The sequence below is a fragment of the Taudactylus pleione genome, unplaced genomic scaffold, assembly GCF_031769625.1.
Source record: "Taudactylus pleione unplaced genomic scaffold, aTauple2 ptg000609l, whole genome shotgun sequence".
In the NCBI taxonomy this organism is placed as follows: Eukaryota; Metazoa; Chordata; class Amphibia; order Anura; family Myobatrachidae; genus Taudactylus; species Taudactylus pleione.
This window is the reverse complement of record NW_028285011.1, coordinates 5,130,948-5,150,467: the sequence shown is the minus strand read 5'-3', so window position 1 is coordinate 5,150,467 and position 19,520 is coordinate 5,130,948. Positions and strand designations below refer to the sequence as shown.

The following is a 19,520-nucleotide window of genomic DNA, read 5'->3' as shown; positions in this document are numbered from 1 at the left end:
ATCTTTCCCTATTTTTTTTTTATTGGAGAAAGTTTGGTCCTCCATTTATGTTATATTGATATATACGTGCAGCTAAGGCACGCACAAACACAGAAAATAATTTTTTATTTTTGTTGGAGACTAGTGCACTTTGTGGGTTACACCACCCTTTAAGAAATGAGCCAGCCGGCCCTTTACTTATGGGACACAGGCGCACGCTTGGCGCTGCTCCTTTGTTGATGCATGTGCAGCCACAGTGCACACAATTCACAAACACAGAAAATATTTTTTAATTTTGTTTGGAGTGTACTTTGGGGGTTACAGCACCCTTTAACGGACAAGCCAGCCGGCCCTTTACTTATGACACAGGCGCACGCTTGGCACTACTTTGTTGATGCACGTGCTGCTACTGCGCACACAATTCACAAACACAAAAAAATATATTTTTTTATTTTGTTTGGAGTGTACTTTGGGGGTTACAACACCCTTTAACGGACAAGCCAGCCGGCCCTTTACTTATGGGACACAGGCGCACGCTTGGCGCTGCTCCTTTGTTGATGCACGTGTAGCCACAGTGCACACAATTCACAAACACAGAAAAAATATTTTTTTTTTTTTAGTTCTTGGGGGGAGCACCCCCTGGACAACACTACAGCACCCCTTTAGGACTGGGACACTGCACAGGACTTTGGAGTGGACACAGCCCCTATGGACAACTGACTGCACAACACAGTCCAGCCAGCCCCTATGGACTTTGAAGTAGTGGACACAGCCCCTAGAGACAACAGCAGCACAGCACAACACTACACTACAACACTACACTACACAGCCCAGCCAGCCCTAACTCCCACCCTCCCTCTTCACTGTCCACAGCCGAGTTATATAGGATCCAAAACCCGCGAGACCCGGAAGGCGGGATGATGACGTTTTGCCTCGATTTCAGATCCGAGTCAGGCGGGAAAAGTCGAGCCTGACTCGGATCGGCCTCGGATCGGGGGGGTTCGGATTTCAGAAATCCGAACCCGCTCACCCCTAGTATAAATATATATTATGTGTATATCATTATTCGCGGGTCTGGTGCAGGCCACACCCTCTTCGTGTGATGTCATACGGGGCGGGGCCGCAATCGTCCGTGATTACTGCAATGCCCGAAGCATACTGAGGATGCTCCTGGGAGCTGTAAGGGCAGCGGTGTGACCGTCTGAAGCATCCTCAGGACGCTCCAGGCTGCACTGCTGCATAGATTGTGGCTGCAGGGTGACATTCTAGGCACCCTACTATCCAGATAAAGCTATCGGCCAAAAGTTCAGAGGGCCTGAGGTTCCCAATCCCTGTGCTAAAGTATAGTTTCTTCTCAGGTTAATAACTATTTTATCACCGATATACACGTAAGTAACATAAGATATTCGCACTACATCAATAATAAAACAAAACACAAATGCATAACAAATAATGACTTACACATGTGCTCTCCATGGTACACCTTCTTCCCTACGCTGCTGCTAACTGTGTATACTACTCCCTCCACTCCAGTACTCTAATCCAGAGTTTCCCAAATTCGGTCCTCAAGGCTCCCCAATAGTTTAGGTTTTGGAGATATCCATGGTTGAGCACAGGTGACTTAATTAGTACCTTAGTCAGTTTGATTTAACCACCTGTTTGGGTGCCTTAGGGACCGCGTTTGGGAACCTCTGCTCTAATCAAATTCCCAGCCCACTAGGGTTAATTTTGTTTGTAGTGGAGATGAGCAAATCTGTTTGTGCAAAACCCAGACATTTTTTTTGGATTGTGGTGAGCAGGTACGTATTGACTGCAATGAGAAAACGTACTTTTTTTTTTTCATCTTAACTAATGCTGGCCATACACTAGCGCGATGCAATTCATCTTAGGATTTCCCTTGAACTCCCCGTCAGCTACCTGGCAGTCCCGGCCACACGATTTGGTGCTTTGGACACACGATGTACATATGATCTCACGATGCGATCGGTCGTGTGCCTGCTGAAAAACTGATCATCATCTCTCTGTACAGGATATTACTACCAGGGTTGGCAATACTGCTGTACACCGCACCGGACCCTCCCCACCGTGTACACAAAGAGTAGCCGCGCCTACAGCGTACGCAGCATACGTACACCAAACGCAGTGAGACAGACCGAGACTCAGAGAGTAGGTGCATGCTGAGACGGGGTCTGAAAGATCAGGGTGCTGCCATATGTAGGACCGGCTGCCTGGGGTGCACAGCTGCTGCTGTGGGGATACTTATTATCTGCAGTTTAGGAGGGAAGGTCATTGAAAGAACACACACTTCTTCAAAATGTCGCTCAAATGACGCCGGTCGGACGCAGGATGCATCGCATGCACAAATACACGGCACGGTCTACATACGATTACGATAGATAATATGGGCTGCACATCTGATCATACGATACGTTTTAAGAGCGGCAGGAGCGAGCATTGGATCGCATGCTACCTAAATACTACACGATTTCCATACAATTCATTGTACGACGCATCTAAAATCAGGCACTCGGCCCGAAATCACACTAGTGTATGGCCAGCATAAGCTTTCAAACGTTTTTTTTTTTTTTTTTTTCCTCATTCAAATCAGTATTGCAGCAGCTGTGGCTCAGATTGTTGGAATATATTTTATCATAATTGTAACAGAAAAGTCCAGTGTACACACGGTGAGATTTTTTTTTATTTTTTTTTTTACACGATTTGGCCGTTTTCAACCGATCATAACGACCAATCTTGTAAAAAGTGGCGTCGTGTATCAGCATTGTAGATAAACTGAGCCTGCAGTAAGATTTCAACCTATCGTGCACACATCGTTCTGTGTTTGTGCACACAGAACGATGTCATGCACGATAGAGATGCATGTAGCACGGACCAGGGAGATCCGTGCTAAATGCATCTGTGTCATTGAAACAGAAGCACACACGGACCAGGAGATCCGTGCTACATGCATCTGTGTCATAGACACAGAAGCACGGACGGGATAGGAAAGTAAAAAAAAAAAAAAAGACCTGTGTGAAAAAAGAAAAAAAATGGCGTGCCCCCCCCCCTCCCCCCCCCAAAAAAAAATAATAATCCAGCCCCGGGATTTTAGTGACCCAGTGCTGATTGTGCTTAAATACAAGGGACAAACGACGTAGGGGCCCCCTGAACTTAAGCACAACAAGCACCGGGCTAGTCAGATTCAGCCCTGGTTGCCAAATTACGGGGTACAAATGACGTAGGGGTCTCCCGAACTTAGAGCAACCAGCACTGGGATTTGATCCGATTCTGGAAATACAGGAGGAAAAAATTAGTAGGGTTCCCCTCTATTATCCAGAACAAGCACCGGACTTTTTCTAGCGGGGGGCTAATGCCACAGCCAGCCTTTCAGCGGGCCGCCCCAGCCGAAGCATTAACCCTGACCTCTAGTCAGCCCAGGCTGGGGATCCCCCCAATAAAGGGCTCCCCCTCTCCAGGCCACCCCAAGCCTTTAAGTCAATGGTGGGAACCGTTCATTGGCTGATAGGCGGAAGGCTCGCCTCCTTCAGCCAATGAGCGCTCAGCGGCGGGGTTTCCATAGTGCTACCCCGCCGCTGAGCTCACAGAACGGTACTTTTGTCCGGTGGCTCGAGTATTTTTGTCTGTTTTGAGAAGACCCCATGGGATGCCTACTTTGGAACGAAGAGGACCCGAACCGCATAGGAGACAGTATGGATATTTTATTTTACAGGTACCCTATGGATTCTACTGGACAAGTGGACGTGATTGGCTTCAGAGATACATAAGTGAGTATGTGAGATAGTGTGAACATGTGTGAGTGCATGTGTGTTTAATAAACTTATACTTTGTATGGTGTGTGTGTCCTGTGTTTATTTTAATATTGCTTTTGCTGTGGAACTACAGGTACCAGTGGGCCCGTAATGCCCCGCATACTGGTACTTGTGGTTCTCCAAATACCAGCATGCGGGGGAGGCTTGCTGGGATCTGTAGTTCCCCAGCAGAAGACAATATTTTAACTTTTAGTAAATGCACTACACTGTCAACCCGGCACCCACAGCCCCAGTGTAGGCCTGGGGTGCCCTGGAGAGGGGGACCCTTTTATTGGGGGGGGGAGGGAGTCCCCAGCTAACCCGGGATCCCTGGCCTGGGTTGACTAGCGGTCAGGGTTAATGCTTCGGCTGTGGGGCTCGGTGAAAGGGCTCCCCTGGCTGTGGCATTAGCCCCCCCCCCCGTTAGAAAGTCTGGTGCTGGTTCTGGATAATACAGGGAGACCCTACTAATTTCCCCACCCTGTATTTCCAGAACCAGGTCTCGATCAGAGCCCAGTGCTGGTCGCTCAAAGTACGTGGGACCCCTACTTTGTTTGTCTCCCGTATTTTGGCAACCAGGGCTGAATCTGACTAGCCCGGTGCTTGTTGTTCTTAAGTTCAGGGGACCCCTTCGTCGTTTCTCCCCTGTATTTAAGCACAGCCAGCACTGGGTTACTAAAAGCCTGGGGCTGATTGCTCTTTTTGGGGGAAGGGGCACGCCATTTTTTTTCCTTTTTTTTTTTTACACAGATTTTTTTTTTTATTTTTACCGCAGCAGCACAGACGGGTCTCTCTAATCCCGTCCGTGCTCTGTGTCAATGACACAGATGCATGTAGCATGGATCTCCTGGTCCGTGCGCATCTGTGTCATTGAAATGCACAGCAGCACAGACTGGTCTCACTGATCCTGTCCATGCTTTTGTGTCAATGACATGGATGCATGTAGCACGGATCTCCCTGGTCCGTGCTACATGCATCTGTGTCATATCGCACTCGATCTAATGATTATGAACATCATTAGATCGTGCACGATTGATTGAGAGAACATCGTGCAGCTTTTGCTGCACATCGTTCACCTCAGCTGCCTGAGAGAGTTTAAGGGCGATTGCATACTAGATAGCATCGTATGCAAATCGCACCGTGTATGGGTACCTTTTGAGTGACAAAATGGCATAAAAAGTAGTAGGTTTGCTTTTGGCTCAGGATGAGGGTACTAGCATGTGAGTAACATTGTGTGCTAATTACATTTATGGTGCATACACACGGTCAGATTTCCCTTGTCGATTTGAATAATAATGATATCGATATATCGTTATCGTTCAAATCGACCTGTTTCTGGTCCCTTCAAACATCCAAACGATGGTCGATGCGCGGGCACGGATGGTCGATATCGTCCATGCATGCAGGCCAACCTGGTCAATATCGACTAGGTTAGCCTGGTTACTATAAGGACCCTTGATCGAGGGTCGTTATAGTAGTTGAGGGGTTGGTGCATGTGCTTTATGTTCGATAACGATCATCCAGCACATGTAGGACGATCAGACAACGATATATGATAATTGTCTAATCTGACCGTGTGTATGCATCATTAGATTTTTGTTTTATTAAGTATCTGATTGCAACACCTATGTGTGGCAAATACTCTAGAACAGACATTTATTACATATTGAAACCATTCTCCAAAAGAAGCATTTGAAAGTATTGTTCTTCTCTAACTGCTTCACTGTAGATGATGTTCAGCACTAGAGTATAATGATTAATTCACAATATACTCCACAAGATGTGTTATGGTGCACATGTTAGGTGACTGTAAAGGCAGGCATGTTTGTATTATGTGGATTGGTTATATAAGACTGACATTTACACTCTGCTGCTTCTGCATGGAGATCTCCTGTATTACTTCCAGCATAATTATTGGATGTGTGTGAAGGGACTTGCTGTCCTGTACCATAAAAAATAATTGGAACAACTAAAAATAACTGCTGCAACATTAGTTCAGAACCAGATGTAAATGGAAATAACTATTACAACAATTTCGCCTTTGAAAGCTTTGACATGTTTGTCAAATTAATTTGCAATGGTTTTTTTTTTTTTTACTTTTATGTTTTTTTTCACAGTTATAATTTTTTAAATGGTTTTAAGTATATGTTGTGTGATGATGGTATTTCTGAGTGGTACTCTCATGTTCTAATAATATGAATATATTTGTTTCAGTTCTTGGACATAAGGGTCTATGTATTAACAATCGCGGTACTGCCGCGATTATTAACAATCCCACTCGCCGTGAATATTTTCATTTTTAATGAAAATATCCCGGCTATGTACTACCGGAAACTCGCAGGGACAGCGGTTGCGGTAACCGCTGTACTCGCGAGTTATATCCCCGGCATTTCGGAGAAGTCTTTCACTGAAGTGAAAGACTTCCCTGGGGGAAGCTGACACTGCGCATGCACACAGCGTCAGCTTCCTCTACTGGCTGGGAGAGATCAAAAGATCTCTCTCTCCTGCACCGGGAACGCCCATAGGCTTACAGTACTTTACACCATCTGAAGATGGTGTAAACTACCGTGGCTAAACACCGAAAAGCTTAGCTTTTTGGAGTTTAGTACATAAGGGTCAGATCATAGTCCCCAATGATAATAATGGGGACTGCGATCTGAAGTGCTACTTAGCACTTTGCCAGAGCTTTCTGTGAAATCTCCTGCACTGTGCTATTAGGCACACTATGCATAGGCACAATACATACAATTATTCTGCATCATTTTATGTAAAAAATGACTTGATACATAGGCCACATAGTCTAGTGGTTTGAAACGAAGGATCAAACATGAACTGATGACATTATATCCAGTCTAACCTTATGTAGATGCAGATAACTAACGTACACACCCGTGCAGTGGGCCAGTGCCACTATCCATGTGCTATTTATGCTGAACTGTTGTGTTTTGATTTTTGCATTTGTTAATTTGATCTCTTGTCTGTTTTATTTTCCAGTGTGTGACAAATAAATGCTCAGCGGGAGGAAATGTTACTGTATTGTGGAACTGCTAGAAGATGAACCAAGTGAGTACTATTAGCCAGACTTTAAGCTATGCACTCGTTGAAACATTGCTATGGATAAAACATCTTTTGTCACTATTTTTCTATTACTCTTGTTTAATGACATAGAGTGTAATATATGTGTATGTAGATGGTTTGTGCCCTAGAGACGGTGCCACATCTGTCTATTTTACAGAGAAGCTGTAAAATATATTACCCGAGCTGCTAAGGCTCTGACCTATTTCCTTGGTTTGTTCATTATCATCGCCTGGCTATGTAATATAGGGGGACAACAAGCTAAACCTCGGGGAGCACCTTTATTCAAGCCTGGTTTTATGCTATGCGGATAAAGATTATTTTATCCCATTTTCTTGAGGAATCTCCAGATTCACAGGAGGTAGCTACTGTAAGTATATACAAATGTAGAAAGTATTAAATGAACATGATTTGCCTAAAGCTGGCCACACACATAGCGATATTTTACCCGATCTGGCTGATTCCAACGCATTGGAACGACGGATCGTGTAAAATATGCCAAAATCGTGAGTAAATTGTGAGTCCCCACTCACGATCACGATGCGATGCTCGTCCCCGCTGGTCGCACATCGCATTGTCAGATCTGCCGTGCAGTAGGGCAGGTCTGACAATCTAGGACACGATGCACTGTGAAAGTCTGGATGCAGGAGAGATCGTATGAAGATTGGACACCAAATCGTGTGCAGAGCTGCTGGGGAGAGTTTCAGGGGAAATCGTACACATCGGCTGATCGTGTGCACATCGGTATGTGTGTGGCCACCTTAAATCATGCAACATACATTATTCTAGCACAGTCTATAAATGACAGAAGCTCATTGGTTGCTATGGGCAACTTCCCCACATGGGATTTTTAAGGAAAAACCTCAAATTGTATTAAGTAAAGAGGCATCACAGGGGAGTTGTGGACCGCGCCCGGGTGTCACCATTCCGGGGGGTGACACCAAAATGCCGGGTGTGCTGCACTGTGACATTATCGTGCAGCACTTGGCTCCTGTCGCTGGGGAGGAGTCAGCAGTGTAGGTACAGTATCTGGGAGCAGCCCAGCATCTCCGGAAGCTGCCCAAAGATAGGTGTGCCAAGCTGTGGCATCATATTCAAAAAGACTTGAGGCTGCCAAAGGTGCATCAACAAAATATTGAGCAAAGGTTGTGAATACTTATGTACATGTGATTTCTTCGTTTTTTAAAATTTATTTTTATTAAATTAGCAAAACTCTCAAAAAAAACTTTTTACACCACTTGTCATTATGGGGTATTGTGTGTAGAATTTTGAGGACAAAAATTAATTTATTCCATTTTGGAATAAGGCTGTAATAACAAAATTTGGAAAAGGTGAAGCATTGTGAATACTTTCCGGATGCACTGTACGTGAAACATTCGCCTGACTTGTCCAATGCTTTTACAAATTGTTTCATTAAACCCAGTTTGATATGGATAGGCAGCAGAATTATTTTTTTCCTGTCAATTAAGGACTCATGAATGATGTTGGCTTTTCCTACAGTTAGAACTTCTCTTGGAGGCCATACAGTTTGCTGCCAGTGCTTTTGTTTTGCACGACTAACCCATAAGCATATATCCACTTTGCTACCCAAGAAGAAAGTTTACCATTTTTAAATCGACCACTGATGCTGAGAATAAACAATTTTTTCTAAGACTAACTTGATATTTTCATACTGTTCTTTAAGTTTTGTTGAATGACCGATAAGAATCGACGCAAATTTATTCCCATTGTGCAGTAATACGCATTTTAAGATCCTTTTAGAACTATCCAAAAAGAGCCGCCTGTCTTCTGCTCGATATTCTGGTAAACCCATCATCTGGAGAAGTTCCAGAATATTGTTGCAATACACAAGATTGTTATCTTGGCTAAAGAACGGCAGTATGGCTTGCTCTCTATTTCGATACGACGTTATAGTAACATCCGGCTCAAGACAGTGCTTTTCTTGAAGTCTGGATGCTAAAAGCTCAGCTCCTTTTTTCGATAAATTCAAGTCACAAATTTAAATCGTTTAGTTCCTTTTGAGAAAATTTGTTTGGAGTAGAGGAACTTTCTTCAAACTCACTTTCATCTGTGTTGTCACTTGCACTGGATGAAATTAACATTTCCACATCATCACATTCAACTTCGCACAAAGAACTGAATGATGGTACAGGTAAATCTTCCCTATGTGGTATCGGTTGTTTTGCAGAATTCATACTTTGGTGCTTTGGATTCATACCCTTCACAATTACAGCACAAAAATAACAGTCACTCAAGTGATCTTTTGGCTCACACCACATCATAGGTATGCCGAATTAAGGGCCTGATTCAGAGCCACTCGTAAGCGGCAGCTCGTTCGCTCCGAGCGATGTTTGCCCAACTGCGCATGCGTACGGATCGTTATACGCATGCGCGAACCAGTCAGTGCGGCCGAAATTGATGTGCTCGCAAAATAGCGAATGCCTGATAATTTGAGTGACAGCGTATGTGGGTGGTAACAGGGGAAGGTGCTTGAAAACGGGGAGTGGAGATCAGAACGCAGGCGTGCTTAAAGGTCAAAACGGGCGTTTTATGGGTGTGCATAATTAAAACAGCAGCGTCATTGACCATGTCACTGGGTTTTTTTTAGCCAGAACTGCTCGCAAAATTGTGGTAGCAAAAACCAACCACAAGAATAGCGAGCAGTTCATACCCTGTTCGATGTACTCGATTAATCTAATAAATAGCGGACATGACGTAGGATGCGAGCGGCCAGGGGGCGTTTTTTTCAAAATTACGTTCGCATGTTTTGTTCGCTCGTTCAGACCTAGAGGCGTGAACAGACTGCAAGGAGCGAACGGTTCATTTGAATAGCCACCCCTATTTTCTGGACGAGCGAGCGCAAATAGCGACCGGCTCTGAATCAGGCCCTAAGTCCTTTTCAAATAGTCCAATTGCGGAGTGATTCCACGCAGGTTTTACAAACTTTGTGAGGCACCCAAATCTTGTCTTGCAGGCTTATGTGACGTCTAAAATAAGCTTGATACGCTTGTTTTACGAATACAGTTATATATTTTTCTTTCTTTTGCAACACTATATTTGCCACAAATTTAATAAAAAACATCAGTGTTGTTAGTACACAGTCTCCGAGAAGAACTCATTTTTACGGCGTTCATTGCTAACTCCCAACAAAAGCTGAGGATGTACTGAACAAAACAAGCCCAAACGGCAGGGAATTGGTTGTGGTAGGACAGAGAGAGGGCCGAACAAAGGAACAGGAGGTGTGCTAGCTGCATCACTCGGTCCTCTCCATTGTTCCCCTCTGTATGCTGGGAGACGTGGCTGTGGTCTGAGGATGTCCCAGCAAAAAATTGAGCCTTCTTTCTCCCACTAGCCCATCTCACCCTAATCATGCTGGCTTGTGGCACTTATGATAATTTATGTTAATAAGATTTTAACAATTGAAGGGACAGTTCTGCATAAAAATATAATGGGCAATGTTCCCTAAGGTCAAAGCTCATTATAGCAAAAAAAAGGGTAAAAATTGAATTATTCAATTTTATTGTAAATTTAGTGTATAAACAACTTTTAGCAAATTGTATTTTTTTATTACTCCCTGCAGCATTTATGGTATGATCTGTGGTAACTGAACAAGTTCTCCACTACTCAGTCAGATTTTCTCTGAAAACCCCCCTCTCCCACAGCTTAGTATGCCATTTGATTCATTCTACATTTGATTCATTCTAAAATTAATTGTTTTCAATGGGCCTGATTCATTACTGATCGCAACTGCGAAGGCAACAGCGATTACACATGCAGTCCAACTGCAATAGTATGCTAATCCATTGCGATCGCTATGCAGCCGCAGCACAACATAAGGACTCCCACTTTACCTTACACACATCCGTTATTTTTAGCAAGACTGTGAAAACGTCGGTGTAATCGAGTACCATCTCAGCCTCATTCACACTTGCACAAGCTCTGACCTTACTCAGAAATAATTGCTAACATCAGCGATGGGTCTGCGTAGCCATTGTGATCGCAGTCCCGATCTCAGTGGCCGGTTCGCGCACTGCAATGCACGCAATGTACACAACAATCGGACGATTGCGTGCGTATTAGCAGTTGCATTCCTTGCTGAATCTGGCCCTCTGTCATTCTATGTAAACCCATAGACTTAGCATGTATTTCACCATGGTTATTCATGTAAAACATACCATAACTTTAGATTATAATGTTAACATTAACACAATGGCAGCAGAATCTCCCAGGGATAGTTTCAGTATCTTTTAGTTTGGTTTGCAATTAAACAGTTAAGGTGCACACACACGTAACGATTTTTTGAACGATTTAACTAAAATGACGTCGTTATCGTTAAAAAAATCATTCATTTTTTTGGGGTGAACGATAATCGTTCATGCGCTCTCCCGTTTGTAGTTCATCATCCATTCTGACTGTCCAACACACTATTTTCGTTCACAAAATCGTTCATGTTGTACAGAATGAACGATGAACGATGTCCATTCACTGTATGCATGATTAAAAACTCGTTCATCGTTCATGAAAATCGTTTACAAAATCGTTCATTAATATAGTAACCAAAGTTTTTTGTAAACGAATTTCGTTCACTTTTTCAAGGGAAAATCTGAACGAAAATCGTTGGTTACTAACATCGTTATGTGTGTACGCGGTATGCAGTCGGGAAGCCGAGTGCCTAAATACCGGCAGCCGGCTTCCCGACTGTCATATCCCGGCAAGGGTGAAATGCCGGGCATCTAGATGTAGATGCCCGCATTTCCCCAACGCCGGGAGACAGGCGCCCGGCATCCCGCTCGTAGTGATGCCGGGCGCTGCGAGCGGACAGCCACGGGGGGGGAGGGTTAGGTTTAGGGCTCCCGGGGGGGACCTAGGGCTAGGCACCCCCCCGGGAGGGTTAGGGTTAGGCTAGGGGGAGGGAGGGTTAGGGTTAGGCACCCCCGGGGGGGACTTAGGGTTAGGCACCCCCTCGGGGGACTTAGGTTTAGGCAGTGGGGAAGGGGGAGGTTAGGGTTAGGCACTTGGGGGGGAAGTTAGGGTTAGGCACTCCTAAGGAGGGTTAGGGGTGTTAGGTTAGATTAGTAGATACTCACCTATCCACGATTGGGATTTCCAGCGCTGTCGGGCTTCCGCTGCTCGGAACTCTGCTCATGTCGGGCTGCCGCTGACGGGAATCGGCCGGCGGTATTTCATACCCATTCCGTGTATGCACCTTAAGAGATCATTATACGGACTAATTGGCTTACTTTTAGCATTTTTTCACATCTGTGTTGAATTTGAAAGCATTCTGAAGATTGATTCCTAGGTGTTGCTGAGTCATTAGAACATTTCCTTTTGTAAGTGACCTAAATTGCCTCCCAAACTTGTGCTCAGTAGAACAAGAAAGACAAGTTTTCTCGTAAGGTTGCTAGTGTTGTTTTTTTTCTTTTTCTCTTCTTAGAGATACAATGTTACTTTTCTAGCATACAGAATATATAGGTTGTCATGAGTAAACCTAGTACACATGTAACTGCACACAAATAATGGATTACATCTCCTTTTCTGTAGTTATACATTCACCTGTTTTCACACAAATCCCCTCACGTGCCTACAACTACTTCAGCACATGAGACTGATTTTAGAGCTACCGCAACTAGTGTAATTGTGTTTAAAATTTGTATTAGTCTTCCACATAGACCAAAAACAATGTACATAACATCCATATCTGTATCCTTGTAATGAATGTGCTTTAGTTTGGGCATTGTTATTATTATATGGGAGTGCTTTCATAACGTAGTAAGGCCAGGCAATTAGAGTCACTCTATTGCCCCTATTATTCTGTTTGAGCCCTCATCTAGATTCCAGCTAAGGTTATGTTTAAGAAGGGTGCGTCTAATTTGGGTTACAATCCATAATGTTTTCAACGGAAGTATCTAAAGTATTTGCTGTTGCACAAAGCAAGAATAAAGAAAACCCCGATTTATGTTTCAGAGCTCGGTCACTCATATGGACGGGGAAAAGGGTAAATGCTCTTTAGATGAACCAGCATTCCATGCATTTTCAAGGCATTACATTGCTTTTTTTGCCACTACTCTATTGTACTAGTAGCATGATTAGCGCATGAGAGCTAGGTTATGCCGCATTCTAAATTTGTAAACCTATTTTTTTTTAAAAGCACTTTAATGCTTGGAAATCTTAAAAAAGCAGATAAGTGTGGACAAGGATTTACTATTTTTTTAAAGCAACAGCTATGTTCATCACATGTATCGTCCGGGCAAGATGGTATTCAGAACACTTCCAGGAAGAGGGGGGAGCAGGTGAGGTTTGCTTTACCCTCTTATAACCAGAACAACATAATAATTGAACATACATAATAATGGAATCTACACTGGATCAATTTTTCTTTTCCAATGCAAACAACCTAGTGTACCCATCAGCTTATTTGGATAAGTAATATAATAAAAATTGACAAAGTTTTGACGCATAAAGGCATTGCCCTGGCACAGTCAACTTTGAGACTTTTTATATTTATCTCCCATTTTACAAGAAAGACAAGTTTTCTTGTAAGGTTGCTAGTGTTGTATTCTTTTTCTCAGAGATACAATGTTACTTTTCTAGCGTACAGAATATATAGGTTGTCATGCGTAAATCTAGTACACATGTAACTGTACAAAAATAATGGATTACATCTCATTTTCTGTAGTTACACATTCACCTGTTCTTCACACAAATCCCTTCATTATAACAAACACTTGCCTACAGCTAATTCAGCACACGAGACTGATATAGGGCCACCGCAACTAGTGGAATTGTGTTATGATACTAGCGACCCGCTCCATCTTTGCACAGGAGCAATTTTGACTTTATGGCGATTTTGTCTTTTTAACCAAGGTCTTATAAGATTGCCTTGTAGATGACATTAGTCATTTCCCCTCATGACTTCAGCATGAAAAGATTTAGGGGTCTATTTACTAAGCAGTGTTAGGAAACAGTGAAAAGTGATAAGTCTGTGATAAGGTGCCAGCCAATCAGCTCCCAACTGCCATCTCACAGGCTGTGTCTGAAAAATGACAGTTGGGAGCTGATTGGCTGGCACCTTATCACTTTTCACTCTGTCTCATAACACTGCTTAGTACACAGGCCCCTTAGTTTTGAAGTGACACGCAAAAGGGGCATGTAAAGTTGTCCAAAAGCAAAACAGTCTCCACTTAGGTGAACTCCAGCCACGTATCCGACTGTGGGCCTGATTCAGATCCGCTCGCGAGCGAAGGACGCTCGCAAGCGGGTCGATGGTGGCCGAATGCGCATGCGCACAACGGAGGGAGCTCCGTCGTGCGCATGCGCGAGACCCGAATAACGACGGCCAAGCCGTCATTATTGGTCTCGCACCAAAGGGGGCGTGCTGTCGATTGTGAGTGACAGCACGCCCCCTTTGGTGGGCGTGCCGGGGGCGTGGCTGCCAGACGGAGGCGTTCCCATGGGAACGCCTACCGTCTGGGGCCGGCTCCACTGACATCACTAGTGATGTCAGTGGGAGTGATTTTGGCTCTGATAGAGCCAAAATCACTCCAGGGCTTGCGGTCACCGAGACCCTACCGCAGGGTCTCGTCGCAAGCCCGATATCGCGACCATCATCATGGACGCTCGCATAGCTGTGGGTAGTAACCCACAGCTATGCGAGCGTCCAAGAGGCCGCTCCATTTTTAGGGAGGAGGGCCCTGATTCAGAGCGTTCGGCTCTGAATCAGGCCCTGTGCTCGGAAGTATGTGTCCCTGTGCTTTATTTGTCATGTCAAGCAGAATCTTACAGGGAACTGGACTCATTTGAAATGAAAGCATTGTTTGTCACATAAATGAAATAGCAACAGTAAAAAAAAGGGAAAAACTGAAATGTATCCATAAGCAGGGCATACATCAATTTTTCTTGAGAAACGGGGTAATGCATATCAATCTCTACATGGTATAAACAAAGGGGGTCATTCAGACCCGCTCGCGAGGGAAGTTTGCTCGCAAGCGGGTCGATGTTGTGCGCATGCGCGAGACCCGGCGAGCGACGAGAAATACGTCGATCGGGGTCTCGCACCAAAGGGGGTGTGCTGTCGATGGTGACTGACAGCACGCCCCCTTTGGTGGGCGTGCCAGGGGCGTGGCGGCCAGACGGAGGCGTTCCCATGGGAACGCCTTCCGTCTGGAGCCGGCCCCACTGACATCACTAGTGATGTCAGTGGGAGTGATTTTGGCTCTGATAGAGCCAAAATCACTCCTGGGCTTGCGGCAGCGAGACCCTACCGCAGGATCTCGTCGCAACCATCTTTTTGGCCGCTCGCATATGCTGTGGGTGGTCACCCACAGCTATGCGAGCGGCCAGGAGGCTGCTCCATTTTCAGGTAGGAGGGCACTGATTCAGAGCGAGCGCTCTGGTCAGAGCGTCCAGCTCTGAATCAGGCCCAAAGTCCATAGTTGTGATATATCTTTAACGGTTTAGGCAGCCTAGGCCAGGAATGTGCTCGGAAATTCAGTTTTTTTCATTGACTTGCTTCACTAAAATCGTCACTGCTCAGCTCCCTTTTGTCATACATTAATGTTTCATACACCTAAACCTTCCTCGACAAATGCTGTATAGAACAGTGCAAACTGCATCAAAATCCATCCAGTGGTTCTCGAGATTGGCCTGAACAAACAGACAGCCGCCTACCAGGGACTTTATATTATACTATGTATGGGGAGGGGAGCCATAGGAAAGAAAGGGCGAGTAAGTTGAAATGAAATATGAATATTCCGATTGACCTATCCTTCAAATGTTTCAAAGATAGAATGGATTATTGGCTTTTAATCGTTCTGTCATTTATCACTTTGATAAAATAAATATAATAAATGGGAGCTATTTCAATATTAACTTGATAGTCATTTTTTAGTTCACAGTGGCAATGCGGGATGTACTGTAGTGTGGGGTCCTGGAAGCGGGTTATGCTTCAACCAGTTGACCAGATTTTGCTACAGTGTGACTAGGTTATATTTCTCTGGCTTGGAAAAATGTAAGCCTCTTTTGTTTTTCTAGTTTTAGATGATTCATATAAGACAGTTCTTGACTTTCCTTTTCCAAATGAATTGTTGAGCTTTGGTGCTTTAACACGACTGTTTTGTTTATTTTTTTCTTTATTTATTTATATATATATATATATATATATATATATATGAGTGTGTGTATGTAGAGAATAGGGCATATGAATTAGATGCGAAATCTGAGAAGTACTGTCATTTTAATAAGATGCACCAAATATTTGTCATTAATGTTTTGATTAACTGGTTGGAGTATAACTGTAGAATACATTTGAATAATATTGCTAGGAATGCATATGCAAGTAAACAAAATATAGGTTACTATTTTGATGGTGATGTACAGATGTGTCCTCTAATATTATTATTATTATTATTATTATTATACTTTTTTATATGGCGCCACAAAGGTTCCGCAGCTCCTTTACACAGTACATAAATGAGCACACAAGAAAAAAACAGTTAATAGTAATACAAAACAATGCAGGACAAGGACATGATTTATAAACATAGCTGCATAACACAAGCAGCAGGGCGTCACTTGGGAAGTTAGGAGTAAATGATTATATAAGTAGGGGGAGGAGAAGCACGTGAGGGACGAGGGCCCTGCTCGTGAGAGTTTATATTCTAAAGGGGAGGGGCGGGCAGACAGGGGCGACACAGATGGAGTAGATAGTGAGGAAGGAGCATGGAGCAGTGGGTTAGGATTAGGGATGTGCAGGCTCGGTTCTACTCGGTTCCGTTCGTTTTTTTTTACCGAATCTTATTGGCTATCCAAAACTCGTGACAGCTGAAACCCAATAAGATTCGGGGAAAAAAAACGAACGGAACCGAGTAGAACCGAGCCTGCACATCCCTAGTTAGGATATGTGCTGCGGAATGTGTGTTTTTAAGATGACCTGATGTTATGTCAAATTTAAGTCCTTCATTCATCTATCTCTATAACAAAAAAAATAGATTGTTTATGTGTTATTAATATGAGAGATGTACAAAATAGTTACACTTTAATTTTTGTCTGTTAAATTTCAGCATCTAAATACATTCAGCTAAAAATGCAGCTATTATGGGACTGTCCTGCCATCCTAATAGTGAAACATTTAGTCCCAGCTGCTGGGTGCTATGCCATGCTCCTGTGAGTGGGTGCTTCTCACATGCTAGACCCACCCACAAAAGGATGCAGCCATGCCCAACATGCTCTGGTCCCACAGGATGTTGCTGTACCCTGGCCCGGAATTTCTCTTGGCAGCCCACGAGGTGACAGGCTGAACCAGGAGGGAATGGGGCTTAGTGGTGGGGTAAAAGGCCATGAGGGAAGGGAGGTGAATGAGAGTGGAGGAACAGGAAAGATGGGGGAAAGACACAGAGGGTTGGAAGGGAGACTGATGAGAGAAAAAATAGGAACAGCGAGTGGAGAAGACAAGAGGGGGAGGATAGGGATGGATAAAGAGGATTATGTGGACATAGAATATGGGGAGTGTTTGAAGTAAAGGTGTTCATGCTGTGGATGAGGTAATAAGCGAGATGAAAACTGGAGTGGAGGCTGTGTGATATAGAGACAGTGTGATGTAGAGACAGTGTGATATAGAGACAGTGTGATGTGGAGGCTGTGTGATATAGAGACAGTGTGATGTGGAGGCTGTGTGATGTAGAGAGAGTGTGATGTGGAGGCTGTGTGATGTAGAGAGAGTGTGATGTGGAGGCTGTGTGATTATAGAGACAGTGTGATGTGGAGGCTGTGTGATATAGAGACAGTGTGATGTGGAGGCTGTGTGATATAGAGACAGTGTGGATAACAGTTGTTAAATGTTCAAAAATACAGGTAAAAGAACAGTGCTGCTAATGTATGAGCGCAGCTCCAAAAGTGATATATAAAGAGAAGTATGTGAGTAGTGGGTGCAGGAGTTAGTTATTAAAATAAAGAATGATTAACGTGGTTCGATGTGATGCAATGGAAAAAGGCAATACAAAGGATTTTAAGTAGTATGAAGGCAAAAATTACAATGTACAGAGCCGAAACCAGTCAGAAGTGTTTTGAACAACAAGATCAATGAACAAGAGTAGCTCACAGATTGGGAAGTACTTGCAATGTCCAAGCAGTGAGTTCAGTAAGGAGTTTCCTGGATATGCATACAGCAGCTGTTAGTGAGTTAGGTAACTAATGCTTGATGTCCTTTATAAAGTGTTCTGGCTTTCAGTATGTTATCCTCCAGCTTAACTCTGGCGTAACTCTGTCTTAGTTATCAAATTGTAATTACACTTATAATTTAACACTTTGAATCAGAGACTGACTATAGCACCTATGGCTATGTAGCCTAACTAATCACTAATATCTTTGCTTTAGTCACCCCAAACAGCCCCTTCTTGCTGCACCTGTTTCCGGGAGAATCTGCTAGCTCTTTCACATCTTTTTCTGCCGAACATGCGGCTATCACAGTGCAATGCGACTAGGACACACCAGGAGACTGTGATTAGTTTGATAAGTGACACTTTTATGCCTCTGTGCGACTGAGTCTCTTAATCAGCATACTAATGCAGCTGGCGCAGTTTGTTTTATTTATTTTTTTTACGCCAGGTTCCACTTACAGGCTTAGTGGCACACAGATGTACAAGTGTTACATATCAAATTAATCAGCGAAGTCTTTTGGCTCGTCCCAGTCACATCACATTGCGATTTAGACGCACTTTCGGCAAAAAAAATGGCAGACGCTGGCAGAATTGCACATGACCTGGCGGCTCACTCGTGCAAGGCATATCGCGCTGTGTGGCGTATTGAGGATATATGTAGAAAGACACCTCTGTAGTTATCGATTGTTTGCCTACCTCTCAGAGATACTGAGTGCATCTAATTTTGTACACTTAATTAAAAAAACAAAACCTCCTGACTATCCTCTGTCATTCAAAGCTTTCATTTTTATGATGTTACAGCGGTAACAGATTTTTGCTTGCAATGTTATAAACTGTAGCTCTCTTCATAGGTCATTAACAATTAAAAATCGAACAATCGCGTCACTCTCTGGAGGCCCAAATGACAACAAGACAGCGAAGTCCTCGCCATGGGGCCAGGCCTCATTCCACCATCGATGTCACCTCGGAAATGCTGAGTTTATCACTGGGGGGTGAGTTATGTATAGTGGGGAGTATACACAAACCCAACCAAACGGTGAATAGGTAATCTCTTCCTTACTGCTAACTGTTAACCACTGAGAGTTACTGGCTATTAGTTGAATATACTCATCACTGTCTCTTTATTGATATAATAGGACAGGTGTGTATTAGAGATCTGCAAACAGATTAGGAGATATTTTAACGTCAAGTAACCTTGTCTGCCCAAAAATGGTATTTAAAGTTATTTTGTGTTGATAAACACTGTATAACAAAATTGTATGTCTTTACAAATGACAAAACGTGTTACCCCACTATTGTAAAATCTATAGATGTTAGAAGCCACAGAACAGGTCACAGAATTCCATGGTTTGCATTTCCTTTGTATATTCCAATAAATAATTCATAATTTCTTACATAATGCATGTTTCACTATGAAACAGCAAGTTGCATGTATGAGGCTGCTATCATACCTAGAGCTGCAAGAAAAAGTGATCAATTAAGTCCTATATCCAGGTGTTATGCTCAT

The 19,520-nt window shown here is 43.6% G+C and overlaps 1 protein-coding gene across 5 annotated transcripts in view; it reads left to right on the top strand.

The window, feature by feature from the left end:
* The window catches only part of INPP4A (inositol polyphosphate-4-phosphatase type I A), a 165,034-nt gene that overhangs the window by 45,125 nt on the left and 100,389 nt on the right, over positions 1–19,520 (top strand). For all 5 annotated transcript variants that reach the window (XM_088454106.1, XM_088454103.1, XM_088454107.1 and 2 more), the window contains exons 2-3: positions 6,780–6,848; positions 18,865–19,005. In XM_088454106.1, the coding sequence (XP_088310232.1) occupies positions 18,915–19,005 (91 nt within the window). In that variant the 5' untranslated portion in view covers positions 6,780–6,848; positions 18,865–18,914. The remainder of the gene's footprint in view (positions 1–6,779; positions 6,849–18,864; positions 19,006–19,520) is intronic.